Source organism: Sinocyclocheilus anshuiensis, unplaced genomic scaffold, assembly GCF_001515605.1.
Source record: "Sinocyclocheilus anshuiensis isolate Anshui unplaced genomic scaffold, SAMN03320099.WGS_v1.1 scaffold514, whole genome shotgun sequence".
Lineage (NCBI taxonomy): Eukaryota > Metazoa > Chordata > Actinopteri > Cypriniformes > Cyprinidae > Sinocyclocheilus > Sinocyclocheilus anshuiensis.
The window spans coordinates 379,415-393,861 of NW_015542348.1; the positions used below are offsets into that span (position 1 = coordinate 379,415).

A 14,447-nucleotide genomic window follows, 5' to 3' on the forward strand; every position below is an offset into this window, starting at 1 on the left:
ATATATATATATATATATATATATATATATAATTAGCTTTTCTGACCATTTACAAGCTGTGTAATTTGCTTGATATTTGGAATATTGGGAGAAAACATGAAGATATGAGAAAAGAGATGGGCTCTGTCCTGCCTGTGTCCCACGGCCTGTCAAAGCGCAGAGGCCGATATGAAACAATTATTTGGGGAAGTTATAATTAAACATGACTTAGTTGCTAAATTTCTATTGCGTTCCATGTTGAATTACTTTTTATTTTTTCTATTTTTATGTACTTTTAAAGTTTGGATCAGATTAAAAGCACAATTTGTACATCAGTGAATTATTTTCGCAAAAGATCCAGCCCCGCCACGTCACTCACAGTCGCTTGCATGTGTTTTTCTCATGAGCCACAAGCACCCCAAAATTGCTTAATTGACCATCGATAGCTTTAATCGATTACATCTCTTATTGACAATTAATCAAACCTCGATTAATCGTTGACATCCCTATTACAGAGTGATTTTTGGAAATGCTTGTAATTTACGTAGTTGTTACACAAGACAGAGAAATATAAATATTAAAACACTTACTTAAAAAAAAAAAAAGAAAGAAAAAGAAAAAACCCACTATAAAACTCACCAGAGTGTGACCTTTATGAACTTACAGCAGATGAAATTCGGAAATAAGACCTTCAGGATAAAGTCTGGATTTGATTTAGATTTCATTAATATCGACAATGTTGACCAGAAGTAGAGACCTCTTCTTGCTGTCAAGACAATAGTAGTGTTTTTTTTTTAATGTTATATTTCTGTTTTTCTGAAGTTAAAGTTTTTAATCTTATATTTTAGAGTTGTGGGCTGAGGGCTAGTGGCATTGGGGTTAAGTAGTGAGTGATAATGCGATTTCACCATTTTGAAAAAATCTAATAAAATTATACATTTTTGTTAGGAACATTTAGTGATCATCGCTGATAATTTTCAGAGTGGAAATTTTAGAGTGGCTATTTAAAAAAGTAATGGCAGGTGAAGTTGTGGACTTGTTTTGTCGCATGTCTCAAGAATTAGGAATATAGTGGTGTATTTTCTGTCAGAGCATTTAAATTCAAAGGAGCATCATTCCAACTTGAATGCAGCTGAACAGCTGAGCCATCATGGCAATGGCAGACCGCCTGCAAATAAAAGCCCATAACGCTCAATTTCCTGTTTTTGTTTATTCTGTGGAGCATTGTGTGTGAGTAAACAGACGCAGCTGAGAAGCGAGGGATGTTGTATGGGCACAGAAATGGCTGTATGGGAGAGATAGTGACGTTATCTCCTGGAAAAGCTTTCCCACAAGAAGCAAAATATTGTGGATTTTGTGTATTTGTGTGTGTTTCTATGTGTTTTGTGTAATAGACACAGAAAAACCTTCAGTAAAAGGAAACAAGCAAAATATGTCACATCACTTCCTTTAAATGCCTGCAGTGCGAAAATCCTCTTTGTGCATGTGTAGCATAACAATATGACTTGGAAATAGTCTCATTTGTTCATGAGCATTTATAGCACATATGCAACATGTTTGTCTTTTTTAGGCTGACTTTGCAGTACATCATGAGTTGGCTCTTCTACGTGGGTCCTGTTTCATGGGGCTGATCATGTTTGGTGGAATGAGCAGCCTTTTCTACACACAAGTCAAAGGCATCCTCGCAGTAAGTTTTGCTTTTTCTTTAACTGAGCAAATGAGTTTGTCATCTTAGTAGGTTTAACCGACTTGGTCATAGAAATTACTTGTACTTGTTATGGTGAGATTCATCTTCTTGTGTGGATTTTCTACTCTAGTCAAACTACTTAACTTAAAGACTTCTTTAATGCTTTTTGTAGATAATTTTAGTCTTACGTTTTCTATCTTTTGTAAAAAAAAAAAAAAGTTTTTAACAAAAGTAAGATTTGATGCATTGATAAAATCTTTATTATTCAAAATCTCACCAGCAGAGATGACATCATTTTGGTATTTACCCACACACTGAATTGCAATTGGCTTTTCTTTCTTATACCTTTTTAACCATTTATAACACGGCTGTCCAGTTCTGCTCTTGGAGATCCACTTTCCTGCAGAGTCTATCTCCAATCCTGATTAAACACATCTATACCAGGTAATCGAGGTCTTCAGAATTACTAGCAGTTTGGTTTCTGCAGCAGGTTGGAGTGAATCTCTGCAGGAAGGTGGCACTCTGGGAGCAGGAACACCCCTGATATATAGCCATTTACAGTGCAATGTCACATACATAGCTGGTGTTAATTTCTTGTGCACAGCGGACAGGAAACAAGATGCATGTTGTGTTTCATGACAGCAGTATATTATACAGCTCTGATGCTATGTTTTATTTACACAGAATCAAACTCTAAAACCTAAACCTACCTAAAACATTTTAGGTAGCCTTGCAAGTACTTGCATTTCCTTCAAAAAATGCAAATCTAGTTACGTTACTTCTGATGTTTCTCTGTAAATATGTTACACTCACATTTAGGGATGGGTATCGTTTACATTTTACTGCTTATCGATACCGGTACTTATCGATACTGTTATCGATACTATTTGGTGCAAAAAGATATGAAAAGGTTGTTGAAAATTTCAAGTTATTTTATTACTGCTGAACTTTAGAAACTGTATTAAAGTTCTTCAGTCAAGAGCAGTGAGTTTTTTTTCTCTGTGTTTTATTTTATTAACATTAAAGAAATAGTTTACCCAAAAATGAAAATTGTGTCATTTACTGACTCTCAAGTTGTTTTAAACCTGAATGAGTTTCTTTCTTCTGTTGAACATAAAAAGTTATTTTGAAGAATGTGGGAAACTAAACAGTTGCTGGTCCCCAGTGACTATTACTTTACTATTAAAGTCAGTGGGGACCAGCAACTGTTTGTTTACCCACATTCTTCAAAATATCTTCTTTTGTGTTCAGCACAAGAATAAATAAAAATTAATACATGTTTGGTACAACATGACTGAGTAAATAATGACAGAATTTAAATTTTTGGGTGAACTATCCCTTTAATGACAAGCGGCAGACATTATTAACTGTGTTTATATGTAAACCTTGTGTGTTTTTGACAGTATTAGCGCAATCAGATGATAATTAAGATAACTAAGTTAAGCAGGTGCTGATTGACCGTCCTTTTAGTGTACGGACGCTTCGGGTGTACACGCTCTGAATAACCACATGTTAGAACAGCACGCGAATAAAACGTTTAACCGGCAAGGCTTTGAAGCACGCGGAAATAATGTACTTTTGTGATTGCGAATAAGTAGGCCTGGGCGATTTTGCACAAAATTAAAATCTCGATTTTTCTAGAATGTTTGACCGATTCTCGATTTTTTACGATTTTTAATTAGTCAACTTGAAATTTTAATTACAACATGATTCAAGTTACTTTTTCTTTATTAACCCTCTAGTTAAAGAAAATTATATTCAGCACACATGAAGTTGTCAACATGATGTAAATGTTAAACAGATCACTTGTTAAATATCAGAAAAGATGTATAAACTACAAGTACATATTGTACAAACCTGTCTTATACATATTATGTGTTCAGAAATAATACGAGGAAAATGCTTTTTAAAAATTTCAAAAGTCACGGTAATTCAAATGAAAAAAGGCTGGAGGTATAACACCAGTAGACTATAATTAACTATAAATGTTCTGTAAAAACAACAGCAGCTTTCAGCCTGTCACCATGATGCAAACATGAAATATCAGACATACAGTAGTAGTTCTATCGCATCTTTGTCAATACAAAAGCGCATTCTGTGTAAATGAATGGCGCTTAGCGCTAAATTAATGGTCCTTCACAGAGCGCGTCACACGTGAGCGGTTAATCACGTACGCCGACATGCGGTTGGATCATTACAATCGTGGCAAAACAATAAATTTGAATTAATCGGGAAAATCGCCCAGCCCTACGAATAAGTCTCGTGAGTGTAACTCTACCGAATCAACATTTGATGTGAATGTTGTAGCGTCTGGACCAATCAAACACACAATATATATTTTGTTAGCTATATTTAACAAATACTCTGTAACACTGTTTCATTATATAGTGTTGCCTCCTTCGTTCACTATTACACTACTGCATATATTGCATCTGATACTCTTGTCGCCTAGTTTTGTAACGTAAGCCCACACTTTCAAACGTTTCACTCTTGCCGCGATGACTGATCGCACACAAAGACACACAGCACATGTGCATGGATATCACGCGCACGTCGGGCAAACGTCGGCCACATCATTCAAGTGAAGGAAAATGACAAGCATCAGGTTCTAATTCGTTGTTAAAGGGATAGTTCACCCAAAAATGAAAATTCTGTCATTAAGTACTCACCCTCATGTCGTTCCAAACCCGTAAGACCTTCATTCATCTTCGGAACACAAATTAAGATATTTTTGATGAAATCGGAGAGCTCTCTGACCCTCCATAGACAGCAACACAACTCTAATGTTCCCAGGTCCAGAAACATAGTAAGGACATCGGTAAAACAGTCCATGTGACATCAGTAGTGCAACTTCAATTTTGCGAATCTACGAGAATACTTTTTGTGCGGAAAGAAAATAAAAACAACATAATTTATTCAACAATTCTTCTCCCCTGAGTTACGTCTTCCGCCATTTTGGAGAGTTCCCTAAGTACGTAATCGACGTAATCAGCGTTGTTTACGTTTGGGGGGAAAGTGCGCGCATGAACGTAAACTGCGTAATCAGCGTTGTTTACGCTTAGGGGAAAGCGTGCGTATGCGTTGTGACACTCTCTAAAATGGCGGAAGACGGTAACTCTGGGGAGAAGAATTGTTGAATAAAGTCATTATTTTTGTTTTCTTTGTGCACAAAAAGTATTCTCGTAGCATCACAAAATGAAGAAATGAAAAATGGACCCATCTGGACCTGGGAACATGACAATTGCGTTGCTGTCTATGGAGGGTCAGAGTGCTCTCAGATTTCATCAAAAATATCTTAATTTGTGTTCCGAAGATGAACGAAGGTCTTATGGGTTTGGAACGACATGAGGGTGAGTAATTAATGACAGAATTTTCATTTTGGGGTGAACTAACCCTTTAACATTGAAGTTATACGGAGATAAAACAATGCAAGTATCGATGACAGTATAATTTTTCCTGAAGCTTATCGGTACTCATTATTGACCCATTATAGCTTATTGACCCAATTACGTACCGGTCCAAAAAAATACCGGTTCTCGGTACCCATCCTTACCTACTCACATTTGCATAAAATTGAGCGTTGTTCTGGCTTTCATGACTTCATGTCCACCATTTTTAAAGGAGGTGGTTGTCCCATCACACATAATACAACATTCAGAGAATAATCTACCTATAATACAGTTTATTTAGTTTGCCAAGTAATACGTAGTAAATTCGCCTTTTTGTGGAGCTACATGCATTGCATTTAAAGGGTTGGTTCACACACAAATTAAAACTTATAAGATTTACATTCACCTTAGAACACAATGTGAGCATATTTTAATGGGATCTGAGAGATTTCTGTCCCTCCATTGAAAGTTCAAACAACCAAAACTTTGACACTTCAAAAAGTTTATAAAAACATAGTAAACATAATCCATATGATTCTGGCAATTTAATCCAGGTGTTCTGAAAAGACGTGATTGCTTTATATTTATTTATATTACAGGTTTAATTTAATTTTAGTTTACGTTTTTATTTACATAAACATTGATCAGAGGTCATAAAAGCTCATCGAAAATGGTAAACGAAAGTTCAAACATGATTGCTTGACACGCAAGAACCAATTAGGTTTGCTCTCACCCATCAAGCAAGTATGGTTGAGTTTCTGTGTTTCAGTTTTGATGGGCTTTATGTATGCGTATTGATAAATGGTGTTTTGATGTAACTGACTTAATAACACTTCATAATAAGTATACAGTAACAAAGCACAGTCATTTGCAAACTATTAGTTTATAGTTAATTCATAGTTTATAAACTATTGTCTATTCATTGTTAATACGTTAATTTTATGTACAACTAGTGAGTTCTTCATTCATTGTCACAGTAATTAACCAATTATTATTGCTTAATTAGCTCGTATGTAAAGACTTAAATGTTTTGTTAAAGGGGTCATATGATGCTGCTAAAAAGAACATTATTTAGTGTATTTGGTGTAATGAAATGTGTTTATGAATCTTCCCACATAGTGAGGTAGATATGTGGGGGCGTGTTAGAACGAGCCGTTTTAGGTAGGCGTGGCTGACTTAACTTTTATAAAGAATATATCTTTGGATTTGAGACTTTAGTCTTTGCAACTTTACAGATCTTCTTTATGCACCAAGAGCTTGTAACACTCCAAAGAGAAAGGAAAAATTGAAATCGCATCATATGACCCCTTTAACAACTTGTTAACCATACCTAACTTGATGTACAATTAATGCAATTGTAAAGGAGTTGTTAATGGTTACCAGGAGTATATAGTTGTCACTTACATTAGGTCACAGAAAATACTAAATTAAAGGCAATAACCTACCTTTATTAGACATTAATGGAATTAACGATAAGTGTTTCTAAAATGGTTAGAAACATTAAGCATATGTTTATCAAGTCACTTTACACATAAATGTTACTTTAAGTTTTTTTTACAAGTAATAACTTTGTTTTTATGAATGACCCTATGCCTTAAACTTAGCCACTTTTCAGTACATATTAAAAATGAAAATGTGCAGTTACAATTATTTAAATATGTGTCTCTGCAAATGTAAGTAAATGTATGTTACAAAAAATGCTCATGAGAATATATTTAAATGCATCAGTAAGCGTTACCATACATTGAGTAAAAAACAAAGGATAAAAACATTATTTCCTCTTTACATATAAGCTAATTAAAAAAAAATAACAATAATTTGTCAATTAAAGTGACAATGAATTAGGAACTATCCTATTTCAACTGGCCTGTTAATGTATTAACAATGTAGAGATTACAATTTATAAACTGAATTAACTACAAACTAATAGTTTGCAAATTATTCTTAAGTACTTTATTACTGCATGTTAAGCTGTCTAATCTGCTGTCCTGTCCTGCCTTTAAGCCATCTCCTTATCCAAAGGCCACGAAAGTCCCAATGCTTTAACACTCAAGCTACACCTTGACCCTGCTATCCCGTGTTGTGATGTCTTAGAAGATTTAGCGTCTGACTGGGTGGTTAGTGCGTAGCCTCATGCCGGTCATAGCAAGCGAGGAAGCAGACTTTACCATTGATCCCTGCCAAGATCTTTTCTCACGCATGCTCTCTGAGCTCAGATCAGTTCAGCCTGAACTGCAGCCAGGTCGAATTGGCATGACACTGGCTGCTCCAGGCCAAGAGTGTGTCCTCTAGCGGTTCACAATGTGAATCTGACTTCAGTCATTGACTTCAACAGTTCAAGTCTGACTCTGTACATAATATACATTGACATGCATACATGACTCTGTACAGGAATAGAGTCTTCTTTTATGTATTCATCTTGTGTATCACACACAAAGCACATATTGTTCTAGAAAGCCACTGTCAGTCACACGTCCACCATTTTTCACACAAACAGTCTCGCCTCTGTTAATCCCACCTTATTTATATATTCATTTTGTTTTGTCTCTTTGCTGCGTCTCTTCACCTGGCAAGCAGGGGGGATTTTAGCATCCCTATGCATGCAGTCTCATTGTCCGCAGGCAGATTCCCTTTTGCCCCTGTGCCAACTTGGCAAGGTGAGGAGGGCACCAAGGGAGTGTTGCTGCTGTCGGCTTCACTGTCTCTCTTTTGTCTCAGTGTAAACTGTAGCAGTTTTCACTCACAGCGTGAGAAGGATCAAAAAAGATCCAATTCACCCCCTTGAATCCACTGGCTTGCTGTCATAAATCATTTCATGAGTTGTCAATGTATTGTCTCTTAAATTTATAAGAAATTACATGTTCATAGTTCAGGGGTGATACAAAGCAATATCTTTCTTTTTTTTCAACAACAGGACACAACTACTATAGAGAAGATGTCACACTTACTGGAAGACATGTAAGTATTGAAACTTACAGCATCATTTCAGCCATTTAATAATAATGTAATGCCATCTACGCAATCATTACATGGAGACTGGGGCTAGTTGTCACAGCTTAAATACTCAAAAGTCCAATCAAACAAATGTTTGTTTATCTATCTATCCTGTCTATCACTGGTTTTGTATATACACTACTGTTCAAAAGTTCGGTGTCTGTAAGATGTTGTTGTTATTATTATAATTTATTTTTTTTATATTATTTTTTATTTAATTTCATTTCATTATTAAAAAATACTTGTATTCAGTGAAGACACGTTCAGTTGATCAAAAGTGACATTAAAGACATTTTAAATATATGCTGTTCTTTTGTACTTTCTATTCATCAAAGAATAAAATAAATAAAAAATTGCAGTTTCCACAAAAGTAGTAAGCAGCACAACTGTTTTTTAAAACTGTTGAAGTGATTCTTGATCTATCATCATATTAAAATGATTGCAGATGAAAATTTTGCTTTGCCATCACAAGAATATATTACATTTTAAATTATATTAGAATCGAAAACAGTAATTTTTAATTGTAATATTTCATAATATTATTACTTTTAATACATTTTTGATCAAATAAATGCCACCTTGGTGAGGCTTTCAAAAATCTTGCCGACTCTAAACTTTTGAATGGTACTATAAATGTCAAACACCTGGTTAAAAAAAACACTTGAAATTTTATAGGGCTGGACCAGAATATTAGATTATTCGAATATTCGTTCGGTGGGTTGGCATTCGATTTTCAATTTTGAGATTCAAATATTCTTTTCTATTTTTTCCCCGAACACCTGGCATCCCCTGCAAAACGGTTCTCATTCGCGCTTGAATATGAAATGCCCATGAGTGAACGTCATGAACGTCATGATTCAGTTAATCTGGAAGAGAAGACAAAAGTGACTAAGACCGCAGTCTTTAAATTGAGTGAGGACAAGACAAAGGCAGCAGAGCCCTGCACGGACCTCATATTTAGGCCCTAGCCCGGCTCTTGTCTGACAGCTTATCAGAATTACCGGCCCGAGCCCGACCCAAGCCCATCTTTTTTTCCCCCTTCTCCCAAAACAGCTTATACTACTCTTTCAGCTATTAAAATAGCTCAGTTTTGTATGTAATGGCAAAATGATTATATTTCGTTTTTTTTTTTTTTTTATTAAGTTAATTTAGAAAAACGTTTGGAGCATTTTTTCATTCGTTAAATATAAGTTTTTGTTTTTTAAAGTAAAGGTCTCTGCACACTGAATCCGAAATTTTTGTATGCGTTTTTTCACTGCGGTCAAACCAGCCGCGTCTTGAATATACACGGTCAAGCCAGCCGCACTTTTTTTTTGGCTGCGCGTCTAATCGCGCACTTACTGTATGGGTGCTGGGAGCGTTCAAAATGGATTTAAAGAAGCTGTCATAACGGCGTTTCCTTTATACTTTTGCTGATATTTTCAATAGATTGCTGTTCACGGTGACCCAAAATATGTCTGCATAAAACGTAATTTAACCCTAAAAAGACCATAAAGCAACATCAGAATTTTTCTGTACAAATTAAAGGCAAATCACTCCAAAACTCAATGTGCATTCTCACACATTTTCATAAAAAAAACACTTACTCATAAAATGCTTTCCTTAGGTTTGCTCATTCTTCCAATTGATTCAAGTTCACAGTCACCCTGACTATTACTGTATAAATATTCGTCAATTTACTGTATAGTTTTGGAGAAAATTAAAGGAAAATTCACCCCAAGCATGAGTGCATAAGCACCTTTACATCATGTCCCATTTTCAAACACTCATAAAAATATTTCCTTTTATAGGTTTGCTCGTTCTTTCAATTGGTTCCAGTTTACGGTCATCCTGACTATTACTGTATTCATTTTCAAGTAATTTTACTGTATAGTTTTGGAGAAAATTAAAGGAAAATTCACCCCAAGCATGAGTGCATAAGCACCTTTACATCATGTCCCATTTTCAAACCCTCATAAAAATCTTTCCTTTATAGGTTTGCTCATTCTTTCAATTGATTCCTGTTCACAGTGACCCTGACTATTACTGTATTAGTTTTCAAATTTTGTACTGTATGGTTTTGGAGAAAATTTAAAGCCAAATTCACCCCAAGCTTCTAAATGCATAAGCACTTTTACATCATGTCCCATTTTCAAACCCTCATAAAAATCTTTCCTTTATAGGTTTGCTCATTCTTTCAATTGATTCCTGTTCACAGTGACCCTGACTATTACTGTATTAGTTTTCAAATTTTGTACTGTATGGTTTTGGAGAAAATTTAAAGCCACATTCACCCCAAGCATCTGAGTGCATCCTTGCACTTTTACATCATGTCCCATATTCAAACACTTATAAAAAAATATTTCCTTCATAGGTTTGCTTGTTCTTTCAATTGATTCCTGTTCACAGTGACCCTGACTAATTCTGTATTAATTTTCAAATATTTTTACTGTGTGGTTTTGGAGAAAATTAAAGGCAAATTCACCCCAAGCATCTAAATAATAGTGCATAAGCACTTTGCATCACGTCCCATTTTCAAACCCTCATAAAAATATTTCCTTTAGAGGTTTCCTCGTTCTTTCAGTTGATTCCTGTTCACAGTGACCCTGTCTATTGCTGTATTAATTTTCAAGTCTTTTTACCGTATAGTCTTGGAGAAAAGTAAAGGCAAATTCACCCCAAGAGTCTTAAGTGCATAAGCACTTTTACACCATGTCCCATTTTCAAACACTCATAAAAATGTTTCCTTTATAGGTTTGCTCGTTCTTTCTGTTGATTACTGTTCGCAGTCACCCTGCCTATTTATGTGTTAATTTTCAAATATTTTTACCGTATAGTTTTGGAGAAAATTAAAGGCAAATTCACCCCAAGCATCTAAGTGCATAAGCACTTTTACATTATGTCCTATATTCAAACACTCATAAAATCTTTCCTTTACAGGTTTGCTCGTCTATATTCAAAAACTCATAAAAATCTTTCCTTTATAGGTTTGCTCATTCTTTCAATTGATTCCTGTTCACAGTGTCCCGGACTATTACTGTATTAATTTTCAAATAATAATTAATAAGTAATTAAGAGCACAAAAAGAAGTCTGGAAAGTTCTATTTAATGACATTCAAAATACGACCTGGCTTACTATATTTACTGGATACTAATTTAGCTCTTGCATCCTGTGAAATGCCTTAAAGGGGTCATATGATGTGATTTCAAGTTTTCCTTTCTTTTTGGAGTGTTACAAGCTGATTGTGCATAGATAAGATCCCTGAAGTTGCAAAGACTAAAGTCTCAAAACCAAAGAGATATTCTTTATCAAAGTTAAGACTGCCACGCCCCCCTAAAACGGCTCATTCTAACACGCCCCCACATATCTGCCTCACTATGTGGAAATATTAGCATAATGCTGCCCAAATGTGCATGCAAAGAAAGAAGGCGTGGTTTCAGTAACCGCAGTTAGTGTTGAAGCAGCCATGTCAGGGAGACGCTGTGTGTTTCTAGGCGAAAGCAAAAGCACTTTATTTGGCCTTCCGAATCATGTTTTGATGGGAAAAAATTGTTGAGGTTTCCTTTCCTTTATTTTTATTTGTTTGTTGTTGTTGTTTTTTGTACAGAAAACTTGTAACCAATTATAGTCCTCATGCCTCTGCAGAACTCCTTGGTGTCATTCTGCCACAGCCTCTGCTGCAGCTTACTCCTATAATAATTTAATGATAATAATAATGCATTTTATTAGGCACCTTTCAAGACTCAATGACACCTTAAAATAACAGTAGGCTATTAATTGATTGACTGCAATACAACCTAATGGAATTTAAACAAGAGTTTTATTAAGACTAAAATACAGAAATAATAGGGATTATGTAACCTGTGTTATGACATTTCACTGATACAAATGCAAATATGTAATTTTTTATGCAATTAAACAAAAGCCTAATATGAGAAGATGATTTTAGGTGTATGCATCAGTGTGCAGAAGACAGTCAATAAATGTTTACAGGTGTAGAAGCCACAGTAGGCAGTCTGATGGGATGTACAACAGCATGCCCAAAGTGCTGTTATTCCTTAAAGGTCCCATGACATGCTGCTTTTTGGATGCTTTTATATAGGCCTAAGTGGTCCCTAGTACTGTATCTGAAGTCTCTTTCCCGAAATTCAGCCTTGGTGCAGAATTTCAGCCACTACGAGCCAGTCCCACAATGAGCTTTCCTTAGGATACCCAGGGCTCGGTTTACACCTATCGCCATTTCTAGCCACTGGGGGACCATAGGCAGGCTAGGGGAACTCATATTAATGTTAAAAAACCTCATAAAGTGAAATTTTCATGCCATGGGAACTTTAAGATGCACAACGTTGTTTTCTGAAATAAGAAAGGCAAAATAAATAAATAAATGTATAATGTATATAAATTGCATGCATTTATATAAAATGTATAATATTTATAAAAGTACATAAAATACGATAAACTAAAGTTAAGTAAAATTAAAATAAAAGTGTGGTCATTTTCAAACAACGGCACTGATACTATATTATTTTTTCTTTGTGTTGTCACCTTACCTGTGTGATCAGTGTCTTGTTGTATCTGGATTTTAATTTAGATAGATCATTTTAAAATTCATCTCAATACAATTTTAATTTATCAGTTACAGGTAAGGAGAAACAAGAAATTGCAGCTAAGCAGACTTATTCAATAGACTGATGATTATGGTAAACAAACACAGCAAAACAAATAATAGCTTTGCAGGCATAATCACCATAAACAAATACAACAACCTCAGGGCTATAAAAGCAAAGACATAAGAAATTTAACTAAAGGTTAGAAATTAGTAACCATGGACACAAATAAGGACTGCTCAAAGGGGGGATGAACATAATCAGTTCCTAAGGTTAAAATGAAGATTTTAACTTAATTAAATGTGACACTAACAATTAAAATGTAAAAAGAGGTTGAGTGTATGACGTCAGGAGAGTATTTCCCAGCAATTTTGTCCAAAACTATATATAAAACAAGAGTCAGTTTCATATGGTAATAAGCATGGTACGTTTGCACAATAATTAATTCAAAAACGGAAACTTTATGTTAGAAAATGGGACATGAGTGCAACAATACACTCTATAAAAACATTTATGGAGTGAGTTTGCCTTTCCCAGAAACTGTAAAGTAAAATGACATGAAAATTAATACAGTAATAGTCAGAGTCACTGTGAACAGGAATCAATGAAAGAATGAGCAAACCTATAAAGGAAAGAATTTTATGAGTGTTTGAAAATGGGACATGATGTAAAAGTGCAAAGGTGCACAGATACTTGGGGTGAATTTGCCATTAATTTTCTCCCAAACTATACAGTAAAAATATTTGATAATTAACACAGTAATAGTCAGGATCACTGAACAGGAATCAATTGAAATAACGAGCAAACATACAAAGGAAAGTTCCCTTTCGATACTTCACTCGTACTGCGTCTTGCTAGACGCATATGGGAAAAAAGCCTTTTTTCTCCTGAACTGAAGCCTATTCATTCATGCAGTGAAACTGCACGGCCATTGGTTCGTGCAGAGCTTAAAAAAACGAACCAATGGCTTGGCAGCGGAGCTGCACGAGCCTATGGCGGTAAAGCCCGCCAAAAACTGCCAGAATGGGCTGTTACACATGAGGATCGGTGCACCTCGTTATACGAGCAACTTAATCCTCCCAGGCAGATCAAAGTGAAATGCGGGCAGCTTCACATTTTTGTGTGCGTTGCTAAACCCCGCCTCTGGTGTTTCTCTCCTCCCAGTTACTCGGAGGCAGAAATGGCAAACTCGCGGGTATGATCGATCAGATTAAAGCCGGCAAGGCCCCCGCTTGCATCGCTCTCCACGCAGTTCTTTGACAGGGCAAACTTCCTCTTCCATTACTCGTAAGTGTTCTGCCCCCGTGCGGCCAGTCACCCGAGTTAATTCAACCCCTCGTCACGCGGGCCGAGGCCTGGCAGGCCATCCCCGGAGTGTCGAGATGGGTTATGGGATAATAAAGCGAGGATATTCACTCTAATTCGCTCGAAGCGGCGTGGTCCCCACCTCAGTGCTGAGCGTGGACGCTCACGTACTGCGCTCAGAGGTGATGAATTTGCTGGCAAAAGGAGCCATGAAAAAGGTTCCTCCAGCCCAGAGCGAGTCAGGCTTTTACAGCCGTTACTTCCTCGTCCCCAAAAAAGAGATGGTGGCCTCCGACCCATCCTCGATCTCAGACACCTGAATCGCGCCCTCATGAAGAGGTCGTTCAGGATGATTACACTGAAACAGATTCTCGCGCAAATTCGCTCAGGAGACTGGTTCTTTTCTCTGGACCTGAAGGATGCATACTTTCACATCCAGATAGCCCCTCGTCACAGGCGATTCTTGAGATTCGCCTTCGAGGGTGTGGCTTATCAATATACGGTCC

General features: G+C 36.1%; 1 protein-coding gene across 3 annotated transcripts in view; it reads left to right on the top strand.

Moving 5' to 3' along the window:
- Nucleotides 1-14,447, top strand: part of LOC107691467 (probable palmitoyltransferase ZDHHC21) — a 42,402-nt gene that overhangs the window by 16,892 nt on the left and 11,063 nt on the right. For 2 of the 3 annotated variants that reach the window (XR_001634539.1, XM_016490071.1), the window contains exons 7-8: nt 1,550-1,666; nt 7,970-8,013. Coding sequence is in view for 2 of the 3 variants with exons in the window: in XM_016490071.1 (XP_016345557.1) it covers nt 1,550-1,666; nt 7,970-8,013 (161 nt within the window). In the remaining variant the exon portion in view is untranslated. The remainder of the gene's footprint in view (nt 1-1,549; nt 1,667-7,969; nt 8,014-14,447) is intronic. The other variant, XM_016490072.1, reaches the window with a different exon arrangement.